Below are 17,773 nucleotides of genomic sequence, written 5' to 3'. Positions count from 1 at the left end.
CTTTCTTCGTCAGTTTCATTAGGTGACTTTAATAACACTTAAAAATCAAATATCCCCTACTTTTTTTGAATAGTATATTACAAGCTGTTAACAGGCCTTGCTCGGTGACTGTTCCTCTACTAAATAAGTTGTGTGATTTTATATTAGAGGCATTTGCAGAATACTCACCAAGTTAACAAAGAATATAACTGCTTAAACCCGTCAATCTTCATTTGGTGTCCCAAGCTGCATCATATGGTGTCTGGATAAAACCAGACTTTTATTTATAAAAATAACCTATAGGTGAAATTTACCAGACAACATAAATACACCATTCCTCTATATTTTGCTGTTTAAATTTAATATGTACACAGACTTTTATTTCTGAGACTCTGGGATAGTCCCTTTAAAATGTAAATCAGGGTTCATGGTATTTTTAAATGTAGAGGTCTCTTTTTGTTGATAAATTCAAGTATACATGGTTGAGGTAATACTCATAAAAGATTTAACAAATTGTGCTGGATATTGGACAGATATTGTATTTTGCATTTTTAGGTCACCAAATTCAGGTTTTTATTGTATTACAATATTATGAATATATGTACATATTTACATAAATAATAAACATTTACAAATACATCTAGATTAAGTTTGTTCTAAATATTGAGTGTTATGAGATAACTTTAGCTTGTTGAAGAACTTGTTTTAGTTGTCCATTACTATGGAGACGAGGTATATCCATATCACTGCCAACATATTTTCCTGCTACAAATAACTGGGGTGTCTGCAATAAATTAGATGAAAATATAACTCTCAAGAAAATAATTTCATCCAATTTGGTAACCATCAAATATTAATTTACAATAATAGTAGCCCATGTATACTAGTTACTGTTCAACAACTCTGATCTATTGAAATTATGTGTATGTGCATGGACCTTATAATTATAAGGTCCATGGTATATGTCACTTGACATACATATGTTTTCATGAAAGGGAAGCAGGTCTGTAACTAATTAATGAGGGGGGATAAAGAAGGATCTACAATACTATACTAAAGGTTCAACAAATCAATTAGATTTGAGTAACTACTGGGTCATATTGTGATGCAGGTGAAGAGAAAAGACATAAATATGAAGATAGGGTACTATAGTCCCTTCTGAACAGAAGTAGGCTACATCAGCCTTCATCTGCTGATGTCATTCAAATTTTTCTGACAATATCTAATTTTTCACAGCTTTAATAATTCACACTAAAATGTATTTGACATTGAAAATACAAATTATTTGTCAATTTAAATCAACATTGATGTTGTGATCTTACCAGGAAAAGATGGGCTTCTGATATTTAAGACTAAATAAACATTTTACCATCGGTAGGTACATGAATCGTGTACCATAATGCGTTTCAGTGCCATTTGTAACATGGGACTCGTGTTGAAGTCATGACAAACGGTGAACCATATTCTTATCTAGAGAGCATGCACAATAAATACTATCAGTGTAGACTGGAATAATCAGACGGTAGAGATTGCCATTCGATTAAGACTTCTGACATATTTCACTGAACATATCTAATTTGATATTAGATTTAAAACAGAAACGATTGAATGTAAATCAGTTTACATTCATATTACATTTTTATATGCGTTGCGACCCATTTGTGTCAATTTCTAGGTCCCAAATATTAGCGATTTAGCTCCTTTAAGATTTAATTACGAAATCAACATGATGTTCCTTCTTCACAGTTACAATGAGCACTGCTTCTAGGGAGAATTTGGGGGCTGGCCATTCAAGCAATCATGTGTTGGTTCAAGAAGTCTATGAATGTTTTGAAATTCCAAACTATTTGCAAGTGGGGTTATCTCGGATGTCCAATTCCATTTTTTTTTTTTTTTTTAAATAAATGGGATTTTGAAAGGCATGCCATTTGAAAACAATTTACTATTGCTTTAGCCTTTGGGAATATGGTGAATCGAGTCATTCAATAATATCAATATTTTTGTTTGTCAATGTTACTTGATGTTGACTTACCACTCTAGAATTTGTAAGACTCAAACGATGGAGATAATTTTCTATCTGTATGCAGTCCTGACGTTTTTCAATTTCTACAACTTCGAAATCTTTCAACATCAATTTATATCCATCTAAAACAGTTTTAGCGGTTTCACTCTCTGGACAGTAACTCTTTGTGAACAACAAAACTTTCTTTTGTGCTAACTTGGCATCAACAAATGTCTGGGCACCCGCCATACTTTCCCAAAGTACAGAAAACTGTCTTTACTTACAAACTGTAACGGTTGTTATTGTAAACAAATGTTGCTACAGACTCAATGTATCCATATTATTCTAGAGAGCAAGAGAACAGAGTAACTTCCCCTGAATAGTCTACCCCTCTTTAAAACTTGTGTTTCAAAAGTTGCAGGAACTAAATACACTAACCATGTAAAAATATATTTTATTTTTTTCCCACATTTTACAATAATGCATTTACATTTAAGTAAACAGACATATTTTAGATTTGACAAAGAATAGAAGTGAAATAAATGTAAAACCCTTTGAGACCCCAAAAAATTCTGTTTAGTGAAATTTGAGCTGAATGGTGTATATGACATCAAATAAGCCATTTTTTTAAAAAAAACAAACCACAACTAGTTGTTGTAATTAAATAAACTTACCATCTTTAATTTAGATCTTTGAATAGAGTTGATTTAATGTGTTATTTTGATGGGGAAAGCTCCATTTGAAAAATCATGCAGTATGTTTACTCATTTTTGTTTTATATTTGGCTCACAGTGGAACACAAAATTGTATACACTGGCTTTATCAAGACTAAAAATTTCAATAAAAGAATGTCAGTCCACAAACAAAATGACACAAATTATTATATAAATGCCCATGAAATCAACCTTATTGTCCAGCCATTTTAAATCTTTTGCTATTAAAGATTGTTGACAGTTATTGTAAAAATATCTAAAACATTAGGATACAAATTAAAGATAATGTATTATTTATTAGCTCATAATTAGGCTTTGTAAAAGTCTTAGTTTTCTTCTTTTCTTTGATAAATTAACAGAAGGTGTACAAACTGTAGCTAATAAATTCATCTAAAAAAACACTAAAATAAGCATGCAAAATAAACTCTAGTCAAATCTACTATTTCATAAACTCTATAAATACATGAAATAACATGCAAAAAAGATAATATCAATAAAATGGAAGGATAAAATGAATTCTAATACAGATGAATTGTCCAGGTAAAGGTGCACTGTGCACTCAAAAATTGTTCTAATAATAAAGTTAACAGATCGAAGACTATGAAAGTGGTTATTGTGAAAAAAATCATTTAAACAACCGATCAAATAATACATATTAATGGCACAGGATACCTCATTAATGAAACATTTTAATTTGGATAATGTTAAATATATTAGCCGGAGCATTTTGGCACACTGAATAAGAGGATAACATACAATGAATAACAAAACAAGACATTGCTCTAGCAAAGTATAAAGCACCACTTTACAAATAACCCAACAGATTTTGAACTGTACATAACTTACTAAAGTCAAAAGCTGTCTGAACATAATTTATTAAATGGACAACATGTCAGATTAACGGTCAAATATAGATTAAAATCATACACAAATGGAAGTAATCTTAAGAAAATTTATTTAAATCATCCAATTCTATTTGAAGCTTACATTAGTTCATTTTGATTTCACAACACAAATTTATGTGCCTGCATTGCCCATTGGTTTGATATATATCATTTGTCTTTGTGAAAATCGAATTCTAAAGATAATCTACAATTCCATTTCCTTTTGAAAATGAAAATTTTGTTGGCTTTCTGTCACATTTCCTTTTTAATGTAGTCTATAGATGCCATAAAATAGTAATTTGAGATTAGTTCTATCTGGAAGTTAATAGCACCTCATATTCATACAATATTGCACATTATAACCAAATGAATTTTTCTGTGGTTTCAGAAAAGCAAACACATATTTAAGATTAATGATATACAATCACAGTTAATATAGGATACATATATATCACATGCATAATACATATTATACAAGTCATGGATACAGTAATATAACAAGATACATGATGAACATATGTACAGTTGTATATTACAACCTCCCATTTTCATACTTAATCAAAACAAGTTGAAATAGATCAACAATGATATCACAATTCGCCTGAAGTACATGAAGTTAAAAAATCTAGATGAAAAATATTGAGAAATTTCTAGATGGGTTGCTATAACTAGTACTTGACATAGACTAGACAGGACTTGATGGCACTATTTTTTATAGCTGGACTAAATATCAATACAAATCTGATTTCAGGCCATAAAATATCACGTAATTGCTTATCGAATTACACAAACTTAAAAACATGCAAACAGTCTTTTCACTTTAGATACTACCCCTTTTGAGTATGTACATCCCTTTATCAATTTCTGGTATCTTAATTTCATTTCCATCTTATTTTTTTTATTTATAACCTCCATCTGAGTCAATTATTTTTTTTGCGCACATTCTAGAAATGTTGATTGAGACATGACTTCTTATGATAAAAGAAAAGACATTTAATATGGGAGACAAAACTTTTCATGAAAATTATTATTTCACACATTATATTGCAAAGAATTGTAATTTCAAGGGGATGAAAAATTGTTCACACAGAATATTGAAATTTTAGGACTTTTGATTTAATTGTTTTTTCTTTTGATATCCAAAATACACTGAGCTAGGGAAATTTGGCACGAAACTAAAACAGTATTGCATTTTGAAAAAGAAAAGAATACAAAATATAAAATAGTTAATCAAAATGGGACAAAACAAACTCCCTAGAAAAATATATAAATAAATGAGAACACATGTTTAAACACAAATGCTGAAATTATAATAGGAGAGACAAGCCAACAGTTAGACCGATTTCCTTCACCTCAATTCCAAACTAAATAGATGACGCTTACCTAAAAAAACATATACACAACATTTGAACATTCTAACTTAGAAGTCACAAATTTAAAAAAGGCAGCAGTTACAGTAAGTTACAGTATATAATTAGAAGCAGAGTTATTGTGTCCTAAATAGTGTGACGGAAGGGACAGACAGACCTATATAGTGCCCTGCTTTCTTAGGGGAGGGGGAACAATAATCATCCCAAATAATTCCATTCAAAAATAGTGTTAATTCTTTAAATGACATCAAGAAGCATGGTTAACTATTCATGACAAAACACCACAAGGCATATATGGATTTAACTACTTCTCTATTACTTAACAACGACGTTTCGTAACACATACAAGTCACATGTTACGAAACGTGGTTATTAAATAATAGAGAAGTAGTTATATCCATATATGCTTGTGTTGTGATATGTTATGAATAATACTATTTACAGTTAGAATCTTCCTTTAGATGCAAGTTTCAGTGAATGTCACTGGAGTATAACAATATCCCAACTTGTCGTAGTCTTTATTAACAAAATAGGAGATTTCTTAGTTTCTAACTGTATGTATATTAGTAAGATCAAATTTCTATTGAAGAGTCTGAAGCTTCTTGCCAACTTATGAACCAATCAAATTAAACACAGTTTGTAAATGCTACGAAAAAATTGGATAGTAAACAGAGAGAACTGAATGGTTTCTATGGATTTTACACTGCATTTTAACAAATAAATACCATACAGTGTACCTGTGCTAACTCATACTATAAAACTCACATTCACTTTTAAAATGAAAACTGGCTAATATGCAAACAACTATATGTGACAAACTATATCTCATTACCAAAAGAATAATTGGATGGATTCTGCAAATCAAACTACAAAATATCTTTTGTCTGCTGTTTTCAAGATAGTGTGTGTCAGAAGACCTATAATTCATCTTTAGACAGGAGATCCATATTTTTACTTGGATTAAAACGTTCAGTATTTCCAACTAATGATTCTTCATTATCTGTATCGTAGTCTTCAGTTTCAATAACTGACGATTCTTCGGTGTCTGAGAAATAATTAGCTTCTCCAGTATAATGTGTTGGATAGAGTAATAGAGGTTCAGCAGACAGACCAACTAGATTCCTGGGTTTAAACTGTATCTTCCACTCTTCTCTGAAAACATAAAGAAACAGGTGAATTAAATTTGAACCAATCAGTCCGTTTGGTTTGTATGGTATGACATAGATTTGGCATAAAGATTTTATAGTCACTACAATATCACGAGTTTGAGAAATGTGTGGAATAAAGAGCATGAAAATAAAAAAAACATGCAATATTATTAAATCATTTGGGAATCAAAGGAAGCGTATCAAGTAGTTGGAACAATTGAAGTCCTGCTATTCAATAAATACTTTATGATTTTCATTTATTATATGTAGTATAAAATAAGACATATTCAGTTAATAGATAACACAGTTATAAATACAGTAGTATTAGCTTGTCATAAAGGTTTGGATAAATCAATGACTTACGTTGGGTGTTTATCAAATAATATAGGAAGATATTCATCAACTGGCACCATTCGATGTAAAGGTTTATGTGATAATAATTTATCAGCCCCTCTCCTCGACAGAATATAACTTAAAGTCCAGTATGAATAACTCGGCCAGATTAATGTTGAGCTGCCTTTTACCATAATTTCACTGTCACGATCTAATCTTTTTCTACCTAGGTAACTAGAAATAATAAACCCAATAAATTTGCTGGATCAATTATTAAGCAATTACAGTGGACTCTGTCACTTCCGACATCTGAACACTGGGGCATTCTGTGAAATCTGTCATCAATTATTGGTGAGCTTAAAACATGTGTTGGTCTTTGTTGATTACCTTGATAATTTTATAAAGCGACCTTATTATAAATTGCCGAGATGAAGAATCACTATCATTATAATAATGTGTTCATAATGTGTGCATACTTCTGGTATTTGAGGTACAATAATTCTTCCGGTATTAAGACAATTGAGTATTCCATCATGCTGTATAATCCGGCATATTGCATCGATCTCGTACGATGTCGGAAGAGACAGAGTCCATTGTATGTTCAATATTTTAGTAGGAAATAACAAGATGGAACTCAAAATAAGTAGCAAATAAAATTTATAGGAAAAATGCTTTACATGTTTCTTCAATGTAACTTATTATCACAAAGTACTCTCTCAATGTCTTAAAAACAGCATCATGTGAAAATACAAGAATGATATAAAATCAACATACATTAGATCCCAGTTAGGTACAAACTCCTCAACTTCTTTCATCAGTTTTGCTAGTTTACGATCAAAAAATGGTTCAAATCGAACATCATCTTCAAATATTAGAATTTTTTCATAATTTTTTGACACCATCTGTAAATAAATCACATGAGAAAAATTACTAGATTATACATGTATGGGTATATGGCTTTTTGGGGTAAATTACAGTCTAAGGAAATGGAGAGGGAGAGAGAGAGAGAGAGAAATGGGGTTTAATGTCCACACGACACAAACTAGGTCATTTTGGGACTAACACATGGTTCAATTTCATTTCGATAATTTGTTTGGGAAGGGTCTTTAGCTGAAAATGAATAGACTTCATCGTCTCATGACCTTAAACACTGTGTATAAATTTAAAGTCAATCGGTTATTAACTTTAGTCTCTAGAGCGTCCACAAGATTTTTCAAAGTCATCAAGAACCATAACTCTGGCAGTAATTATCGGAAAAATCAAACACTGTGTATATATTTAAAGTCAATCGGATATTAACTTTAGCCTCTAGAGCATTTACAAGATATTTTGAAGTGATCAAGGACCATAACTCTGGCAGTAAATATCGGAAATTGCTGAAAATGAATAGACTTCTCCGTCTCATGACCTTAAACACTGTGTATAACTTTAAAGTCAATCAGATATTAAGATTTTTCAAAGTCATCAAGGACCATAACTCTGGCAGTAATTATAGAAAATCGCTGAAAATCAATAGGCTTCTTCGGCTCATGACCTTAAACACTGTGTATAAATTTAAAGTCAATCGGATATTAACTTTAGCCTCTAGAGCTTTTACAAGATATTTTGAAGTGATCAAGGACCATAACTCTGGCAGTAATTATCGAAAATCGCTGAAAATGAATAAACTTCTTCTTTTCATGACCTTAAAGACTGTATAAATTTAAAGTCAATCGCTAAAAATCAATAGGATTCTTCGGCTCATGACCTTAAACACTGTGTATAAATTTAAAGTCAATCGGACATTAACTTTAGCCTCTAGAACATTTACAAGATATTTTGAAGTGATCAAGGACCCTAACTCTGGCAGTAATTATCGACAATCGCTGAAAATGAATAGACTTCTTCGTCTCATGACCTTAAAGACTGTATCAATTTAAAGTCAATCATATATTATCATTAGCCTCTAGAGCGTCGACAAGATTTTTTAAAGTGATCAAGGGCCATAACTCTGGCAGTAATTATCGGAAATCAGAGCAAATCAATAGCCTTCTTTGTCTCATGACCTTAAACACTGTGTATAAATTTAAAGTCAATCAGATATTAACTTTAGAATATAGATTTTTCAAAGTGATCAAGGGTCATAAATCAATAGGATTCTTCATCTCACTAATATCAACAACATATATCAATTTCAAAAGAATCAGATAATAAATGTAGTCTGTGTAGAGTGTTCACAAGAAATTGTGGACGACGGACAGACGTACGGGGGTGACGGCAATATAAGACCACATTTCCAATGTACTTCTAAAGTCTAAAAAAGATGTATATTACCTCTTCCCAGATTGTCTAATGACTTATCGGAAATCACTGAAAATCAATAGGATTCTTCATCTCACTAATATCAACAACATATATCAATTTCAAAAGAATCAGATAATAAATGTAGTCTGTGTAGAGTGTTCACAAGAAATTGTGGACGACGAACAGACATACGGACGGACGGGGGCGACGGCAATATACGACCACATTTCCAATGTGGGCGTATAAAAAGTACTTCTAAAGTCTAAAAAAGATGTATATTACCTCTTCCCAGATTGTGTAATGACTAAGAAAACAACCAATTTCTCCCATTGTTAAGGCCCTGAAATTAAATATACTCTAGTTGGAGACATTACTTATATATTAAATATATAACTGTTAAATGCAGTCAAGTGAAATGGATAACATAATTAGTAGAATTTTTTCACCCAGGATGTCTTGATAACACACCTTTAAATCACTGCAAAATACTATATTAAAATTCAATTCAAGGATTTTAAAAGTAAGCTACGTTAACAATTCAACATAGGTGATTCATAGAGATATAAACAATATATACTTGCCTTCCATGGTAAGGATCAGCAAATCCAGGTAGCATATCAATACCAAGACTATCCAGATACGTATCATTCAATTTTCTTTAAAAAAAAAAAAAATGATGGAACATTTTAAGTTACAATAAATATACTTTTACAGAAGCCACAAAAATTACAATATTTAATAAAATAAAAATCAGATATTTTGTTAAGACTGAAAACTTACTTTTCATCAATAGCATCAAAAAATTTGGCATCTATTCCCAGATCATATAAAGTATTTCTCATTCTTTCTCTTCTCTCGGGTCGACGTAGCAAATTTACCATATAAATATACAATAAATACACTTTACAGAAGTGACAAAGTTTACAATATTTCAATAAAATAAAAATCAGATATTTTGTTAAGACTGCCAACTTACTTTCCATCAATAGCATCAAAAAATTTGGCATCTATTCCCAGATCATATAAAGTATTTCTCATTCTTTCTCTTCTCTCGGGTCGACGTAGCAGATTTACCATATAAATCTGAACAGAAAAATAACATATGAATATAACCAAAATAAATAGATGGAACTCATTAATTACTTGCACATTTTTCCTTTTATATGACATTGGAATGCAGTAGTTTATTGTCGTCATACTAACAATTTCGATGTGTGATTATGATTAAATATCTTACCTCATCAAAACCTAATTTACTCTTTGGTATAGGAGGTACATATACATGTTTAGATCTATATAATGGTGGCCCATCAACTACAAATATATAATAAACAAATTAAAATTTAAAAAGTAGTAATTAATGAATTACAAGAAATTTTAATATGAATCTTTTGGCAAATGGTTAATATATCAAAGTTAAATCATCTAGGCCGCATTCCATTGGCACAAATTGTCGTTGCAAAAATATTTTCGTTCCTACAAATCCGGTCTAGAAGAAATTTTGCAAGTGTATAGTGTATAGAGATATTCGGTTTTTGTAATTTTCTACCAAAAATTCAGCGTTGTTCGCCGCGTCACGTGATCGTTTTTTCCACAATCGACCAATCACGGTATTGTCTACATTCGCATGTGTTGTTGGTAAACACAAAATGGCGTGCAGTTATCCCTGTAGAAGCTACACGAAATGGCGACCAAGGCTCAATTAACTTGTATTGTTCACTTAGACAGTAAATAAGGGAGGTGCAGAACCCTTTACAAACACAAGGTGAGACAAATGTCGTGAGGTAGCTATAGACTGGTTTCAATTGGATGGAAATGACCAATCCATTGTACTAATTGCAGCATTTTTCGATACAAATGGATTTATTACGAAGATATTTGAAGATACAGTCGGCAGTGGTTTTGGTTTTCACCCAATGTTTTATAGATGTTTTAGGAACAAAACATTTAAAAGATGCGAGAAAGAAAAAAGAGTGAGAAGGCAGCGTCTACATTCAGTCCAACCGAAACTAAAACTGTCACCACATGATGATGATATGGTCATAATATATTTTACCAAATATTATTTAACAACTGACTATTAGTATATTAATCATTCGACAAAAATAACAATTCACACATAACATAATATTTTAAAAACGATTTCACCAAACCTTCAACAAGATATGACCACTTCTATTCAAACTAGTAGAAGTAATAAATAAATGTTATAATGGTGCATCATATAAAGGCTACAGACCATAAGTCCAGAAAAATTTGTGAATGAAAATTGAATATAACCATCCAAGTCAACTCAGAACATTGCATGCTGTGATTCAAAGGAAAGAGGGGGATACTAATTAATCAAAGTTTTTGACAATCCCTAATAAAGCCCTTCACACACCCCACTGATAAAGTAACATGAGCTGAACATTAATGTCCGGACGACACAAAGTAGGTCATTTTGGGGTCCAACATATGGTTCCTTTTTATTTAAATAATTCGCTAGCGTGTAAGGGTCTGTATCAGAGGGAGGAAACTGGGGGACTCGGAGAAAACCCACAAGGTTGAACAAGTGACCCTAGTCCTTGTTACGTACAAGCGGAGAATTGAAACTATGTCACTTGACGCAATGACAGACCTTATGATTTCATGTGTACATGTTAAACCATTCGCCACCCACCCTCCATATTCAATAGATGTCTTTGTAAATTATGTATGTTATAGTCATACAGTGTATTAAGTATAAATGTCTACAGTGTATTTAAATTTATGTATTAAATAAATATATATGAAAATATTATCTATTAAGAAATATTGGTATTTATATTATGCAATTATGTTATGCAATATTTATATTAATAAATATCATTTGATACATAATATATCAAAATTCAAATGTTCTTTTTGGCCATTATGGCCCTAATGTTTTGGCCGTTGTGTAGTTATGACCAAAATGTTTGACCGTTATGACCAAATACTTGAGCCATTTTGGTTTAGGGCCTTTATGTCCATAACGCCTACTACTAGGCCTAGTACTTCAACAACTTTAAAAACTAAAAGTGTGTCTCATTCACCCCTACTCGTTCATTAATCTCACCAAAGGAATCACATCATGGTGCAGTACTTGATACTACTAAATCAGAGTTAAAGAAGTCAGTTTTATCAGAGATCTGTATAATTTGCAAGAAAAAATCCAAGTATGTTCGAGCGGAGGTCACACAAAAGAGGGACAATTTAGTCCAGTGAGAAATAAAAACAGCATTTTTATTATTTTATTTAAAGCACCAATAACACTTTTGCTGTTTTGATAATATTTATTAATCAGAAGCAAGATTCGAACATTGAAAGTGTGTTTGGTACTTTTATCGATGATTACATGTACATTATGTCGTAGGTGAGCCCCATATTGATGGGGGGGGGGGGGCATCTGGTTCATTTGCAATTGCAGACAAAACCCATTTTTCTATATGAGAATGAATTTTGACAGCTTTTAATTACAGTCATGTGTTATTTGAATTCATATATCTATTGTAAGCTTATACATTGTAGATGCAAAATTTTATTTCGTCCAGATGGGCTTTTCCCTGACAGTTCTGAGCTAGTTCAAATAATTTAGGCATTTATTCTTAATATTTCTGCAACTTTTTAAGTTCCCAACCTTTATTTCAAAATATGTTTTTTCATTCTTAATCTTAGCTATACACTAGTCTATCCATGATCATTATTAAGACAGAAGGCTAGACAGATTTTAAGTATTTTGTTATGTAAAATGAATGATTTTATTAGAATTACACTTATAGAAGCAGTGACCTTGTTGTATTTTCTGTAATCTCCCTTGATATTAAGGCATTTTTGTAATGAAATCGACTGGTACAATATTCTTAATCAGTGTCGAAAAAACCCTGACTGACTGCCACATTTTATGTCAGTGTGATCAAAATACCTTTTGTGGCTCTCATACACCACTTCTCTACACGGATGGGGCGTTTTTGGGGTTCATTTAATCTCTGTTCGTCCCGACCGCGAGCAATTTGCAAGGTAAATCGTGCACATGGCTTTGTTTACAAATGCTATGACCTGGCACTTGACCCCAGAATTTTTGACCGCAACCCCGCAAGTGCGACCGCCGATTGGCCAAATTTTAAATAGCTGCGCAGGATCCAACTCACATCTACGCAAATATGGCTCCGCACTATAAAGAATTACGTCATCGATTTCTAGCCTATTTCGGGCTTCAACTATTAAATTCGCAAATTTTATTGGAGAACTTTGTTGACATATTGATTGCACGATTATTCATAGTCCGATTTGTAGACCGGTTTAGCAGGGAGGGGGACAAGATTTTCACCCCGAGAATTCGGCCTAATCCTATGATGTAGAGAGTGTAGTGACATCTCAAATTTTTCTGCAGCTTGGCAGAGAGCCCCCTCAAACCGAATGGTTAGCACGTGCGCGCTGTATCATACAGTCTGTCACTGAGTCAACTGGCATGGTTTTGAATCCCCGTTTGTACGTGACGAGGAATAGGGCCGCCTGTCCAACCGCGTGGGTTTTCTCCGGGTCCTCCGGCTTCCTCCCACTGCTAAAGACCCCTACGCACAAGTGAATTATTGAAATAAAATTGAAACACGTGTTAGTCCCGAAATGATCTAGTTTGTGTCGAGTGGACGACAACCCGATTTCTTTCTCTCTTTATACATGCTTTGAGCCTTTCATTCATTTCCCCATTTTTGTTTTCACTTTCCAGGAATTATGATAAACTATGACACTTAGTCTAAGTATATGTTAATATTATGTACAGGAAGAATATAACACTCACAATAAAATAAACACAAAAATTACAATATTAATATCTGTAGAGGCACCATTTTTCATGCGATGGGTGACTTACCAGTGCCAGATAAATTAAGAAATTTAATAATAAATATGTGGCAGTCTGAAGGTTGGAATGAAGATCAAAAATATGGCCAGAACAATAAAGTAATTTAAAAAATAACATGATATATCAGTTCAATTCTTCATAATCATTCATTCCAAAGAGTCATTCCAACTAGCTGCAATTATACAAATTTTTTATGAATAACTTACCCATTGTTTCAAGTCTAGATGTGAATAACTTACCCATTGTTTCAAGTCTAACTTACAAATTGTTTCAAGTCTAGATGTATAGATGGAATTATATAAACTTTATATGAATAACTTACCCATTGTTTCAAGTCTAACGTAAGTAAACTGATCTATTTCTTCCTTTAAAGAATATTGCCAATCTAAAGGTACCATTACTTTACCAAAATATTTTGTATTTAGAATAAACATTGATATTGCTGCAAAAAAAAAAAAAAAAAAAAAAAAAATCAAAAATTTAATAATGTGTACAACTGAGTGTAGAACATCCTGACTCAATAATAAGTTTGTCACATTACTGCCAGCCCTGATACCCGACGTCAAGGTAAAACCACTGTAACTCTTATTCCAGACAATTAAAGATATACGACTACAGCAGGTAAATCATCCTAGCGGTCGACAAGGGTTGTCGCATATTTATCCTTTGTAGGTAATGGGGGGCATTTACAAGAAAATTTTTATACAGATCAGTTGTCATTTGAGAGTTAAAAAGATTCTACAAACTGAAACAAGGGCTTTAACTCTGGAAGTAATTTACAGAAATTATTGAAAGTCGACAGATTTTTTCATTTTTCTAATTTAAACAATACGTATAAATTTCATACAGATCGGACAATAACTTTTGTCGTTCAAGTGTTCACAAGGTTCAACAAAGTGAAACAAGGGCCATAACCCTAAAAGTTATTGACAGAAATTGCTGAAATTCAATAGGAGTCTTTGTTTCACTATTCCAAATTATGCATATAAATTTCATACAGATAGGATAATAACTTTTGTTGTTTGAATGTTGACATGGTTCAACAAAGTGAAACAAGGGCGATAACTCTAGAAGTAGTTGACAGAAATTGATACCAGCGGCTGCCAGAGAGGATATGCCCACATTTTGCAAGATATGGATAGAGAACAAGCTAAAAACAAACGCTATTTTTTGTACAATCAGGGGAAATAATCCAGAAAGTTATCGTCTGAAATGTGCAAATATCAAAAGGGACTGGGATCTTTTGGATATAAAGATATGTTTTAAGTTTCATCATAATCGGATAAAAATTGTGACCTCTAGAGGGTCCACAACCTTCGTATTGCATACTTTTACACAATTTGCGTACAAAGAGCGTCCATTTTGTCGGGCAGTTTCATTTTGATTTTCCCGAAATTTGAATTCAACCTTCATTATGGTGGAATGGTGGAATATTTAAATGGTTTTTAAAATAGGAAAAAAAAGGAACCAAGATCTTGGTGTGTAATGGTGATATATTCACATGTTTTTTTAGATCAGATAAAAATTGTGACCTCTACATGGACGGCAAGCTAAAAACGTGATTTTTTGTACATTCAAGAGCCATAATTCAGGAAGTTACGCTCGGATACGCGCGAATATCGAAAGGAACCAAGATCTTTGGGTTATAAACATGTATTTCAACTCTCATTAAGATCGGATCAAAATTGTGACCACTAGAAGGTCCACAAGCTTGATATACTATTTGCGTACGAGGGGCTGCCATTTTGTCCGGCAGTTTTGGCCCGATTTTCACAAAATTCAAACTGTATAAACCCTTTCGCGTAATGGTGATATATTCAAACGTTTTTTTTAAATCGTATAAAAATTATGACCGCTATAGGGTCCACAAGCTAAAAACGTGATTTTTCGTACAATCAGGGGCCATAATTCAGGAAGTTACTATCTGATATGCCCGAATATCGAAAGGAACCAAGATCCTTGGGACCACAACTTTGATATACCAGATGTTTACACTAATTGTGTATGAGGGACCTCAAGCTAAAAACGCGATTTTTATATGCCCACATTTTCATGTGGAAGTAATATAGGTTTATCTCCAAACGATCTCGGTTGCTTTCGATATTGGCATGTATCGGACCGAAACTTCATGGATTATGGCCCCTGATTGTACGAAAAATCACATTTTTAGCTTGTGGACCATATGGAGGTCACAATTTTTATCCGATTTTGTTAAAACTTGAAATGTAAGTTTATAACCTAAAGATCTCGGTTCCTTATGGCCCCTGATTGTACAAAAAAACGCGTTTGTAGCTTGTGGACCCTGTAGAGTTCATAATTTTTAGTATGAAAGACAAAATGGCCGTCCCTCGTTCTCAAATAGTGTAAAAATATGGTATATCAAGGTTGTGGACCCTCTAGAGGTCAAAATTTTCTTCTGATTTTGATGAAACTTGAAATGTAAGTTTATAACCCAAAGATCTCGATACAATCAGGGGCCATAATTCATGAAGTTATGGTTCGATACAGACCAATATTGAAAGGAACCAAGATCTGTGGGAGATAGATCTATATTTCAAGATTCATCAAAATCTGATAAAAATTGTGACCTGTAGAGTGTCCACAAACAAATTGTGGACGGACGGACGGACAGGGGCAAAGACAATATACGTCCACATGAAAATGTGGGCATATAAAAATAAACATTGATCATTTGATTATATCCAATATTCGAATAGCATTCCAATAACGACATAGAATATTTGAATAGTATAATTGGCATTCATCGACCACTAGTAAAAATACCAACCTGCGGCCTTTACAGAATGTGCAAATATAATAATATCATCATATGGTCCTTTGTATTTAGGTGGTGATGGGGAGTAAGCTAAATACTGAGTTACACTACGTCGTAGATCAATTAAAAGAGCCGAGTGTACCATGGGAACACGGAAACATCCACGAATTTCCCAGTCAACCATTTGCAAATATTCTTTTGTTCTTACATAATAACCCTGAAAGTAAAATGTTAAGTAAAACACAGAATTTAATAAGAGCCAAGATTGCAAAAAAGATTCTTTTGTCAATTCAAAATGCTTGGCTTTGATCAAAGGGCCTAGGCAATATACAAAACACACAGTTTTGTCACATGTTAATATGAAAGGGAACTGGTAGTGTAATTAATATGAAAAATGTAGCAATCTCTCCCTGCAATATGTCTGAAACGCCATATTGTGCAGTGTAAATCTCTTTATGCGATTTGATAACTCTCTTATTGTTTACATTGCCTCAGTTTTGTTATAGAAGTCTTTTTAGTTAATTAAGTAAAGAACTATCCAGAACCTGCCATTACCTGGTATATATTTAAAATACAATATTTTAACATATTAGTGAAATCCTTGTTCATGACAGTTTTTTGAATTCCGATAAAAATTTATTTTTGAAATATGAAAAAGTATTTTCTTTATTGAGAAAACCATTACTGACCGAATTGACTTACGTAAAGTGACTCACCTTTTTGTCCATCCCTCCCCAGAAATTGGAATAATATCCTATGACACTGGCATTAAACATTGGTCCTACTATTGTCCTGTAATTACAAAAAAACATTGCATGGTCTCGACCAGTGATGGGATTTCGCCCGTATATTCTGGACATGACCAACGCTATTTTCCAAACGTCCTAAATTGTCCGACCAGGAATATGCCCATCAAGACATGGTGAATAATATTCAAAATTCCAAAATCAATATAGTGTACTGAGTGTATAACTACCACTTAACCCAATTATCGTTTTTAATAGGCTGGATTGATTGGGTAATTAAGTGATCGACGTAGTTATCATGTTATACTGTCTATACACCTACCTTGATTAACTACTTAATCTGCCTTGATTGGCTGACTTAATCCTTTGTCGGACAATTCATCATTCCAAACCTGAACAGAAGTCATATTGCTTCTCCTTTGTCGGACTATATATCAATCCAATAAGAGTGATTATAAACTTAATCTACGTGATTAACCTGTGATTTCTCCATTGTCGGAGTTTTCAATCTCTTTGATGTCGGTCGACAACACGTAGGAATTAGTCATATATGTCACATATCCTAATAGTATATAACACCCCAAATCAATATACACTGATTGCGATAACTTGTCTGTGATATTTCTTCGATGGAAGCCGAACTTAACTAAAGCTATTTCACACACATGCATGGCA

The 17,773-nt window shown here is 32.6% G+C and overlaps 2 protein-coding genes across 2 annotated transcripts; both read right to left on the bottom strand.

The window, feature by feature from the left end:
• Positions 1-502: 502 nt before the first annotated feature.
• On the bottom strand, positions 503-2,318 carry LOC126828411 (uncharacterized). Its single transcript, XM_050558199.2, has 2 exons — positions 2,012-2,318; positions 503-763 (listed from the first exon to the last, which is right to left on the bottom strand). Exons 1-2 carry the CDS (start codon positions 2,228-2,230, stop codon positions 650-652), a joined length of 333 nt encoding a protein of 110 aa, XP_050414156.1. The 5' UTR covers positions 2,231-2,318; the 3' UTR covers positions 503-649.
• Positions 2,319-2,415: 97 nt separating this feature from the next.
• LOC126808435 (glycosyltransferase 25 family member) lies at positions 2,416-13,790 on the bottom strand. The gene is made up of 8 exons (XM_056101941.1): positions 13,783-13,790; positions 9,950-10,026; positions 9,689-9,795; positions 9,294-9,368; positions 8,995-9,052; positions 7,204-7,331; positions 6,460-6,663; positions 2,416-6,100 (listed from the first exon to the last, which is right to left on the bottom strand). The coding sequence occupies exons 1-8, from the start codon at positions 13,784-13,786 to the stop codon at positions 5,866-5,868; spliced, it is 888 nt and encodes a 295-aa protein (XP_055957916.1). The 5' UTR covers positions 13,787-13,790; the 3' UTR covers positions 2,416-5,865.
• Between the last annotated feature and the right edge of the window lie 3,983 nt (positions 13,791-17,773).

The sequence above is a fragment of the Patella vulgata genome, chromosome 1 (genome assembly GCF_932274485.2).
Source record: "Patella vulgata chromosome 1, xgPatVulg1.2, whole genome shotgun sequence".
NCBI classification, from domain to species: domain Eukaryota; kingdom Metazoa; phylum Mollusca; class Gastropoda; family Patellidae; genus Patella; species Patella vulgata.
The sequence above is the reverse complement of the archived record's forward strand: the minus strand, read 5'-3'. Positions and strand labels throughout refer to the sequence as shown.

Coding starts and splice junctions, on each gene's coding strand:
- LOC126828411 (XM_050558199.2), bottom strand. CDS start 2,230: ATGGCGGGTGCCCAGACATTTGTTGATGCCAAGTTAGCACAAAAGAAA. Junction 764..2,011: donor GTCTTACAAATTCTAGAGTG/GTAAGTCAACAT, acceptor AATTTATTGCAG/ACACCCCAGTTATTTGTAGC.
- LOC126808435 (XM_056101941.1), bottom strand. Junction 9,796..9,949: donor GTAAATTAGGTTTTGATGAG/GTAAGATATTTA, acceptor TTTTCTGTTCAG/ATTTATATGGTAAATCTGCT. Junction 9,369..9,688: donor TTTGATGCTATTGATGGAAA/GTAAGTTGGCAG, acceptor TTTTTTTTAAAG/AAAATTGAATGATACGTATC.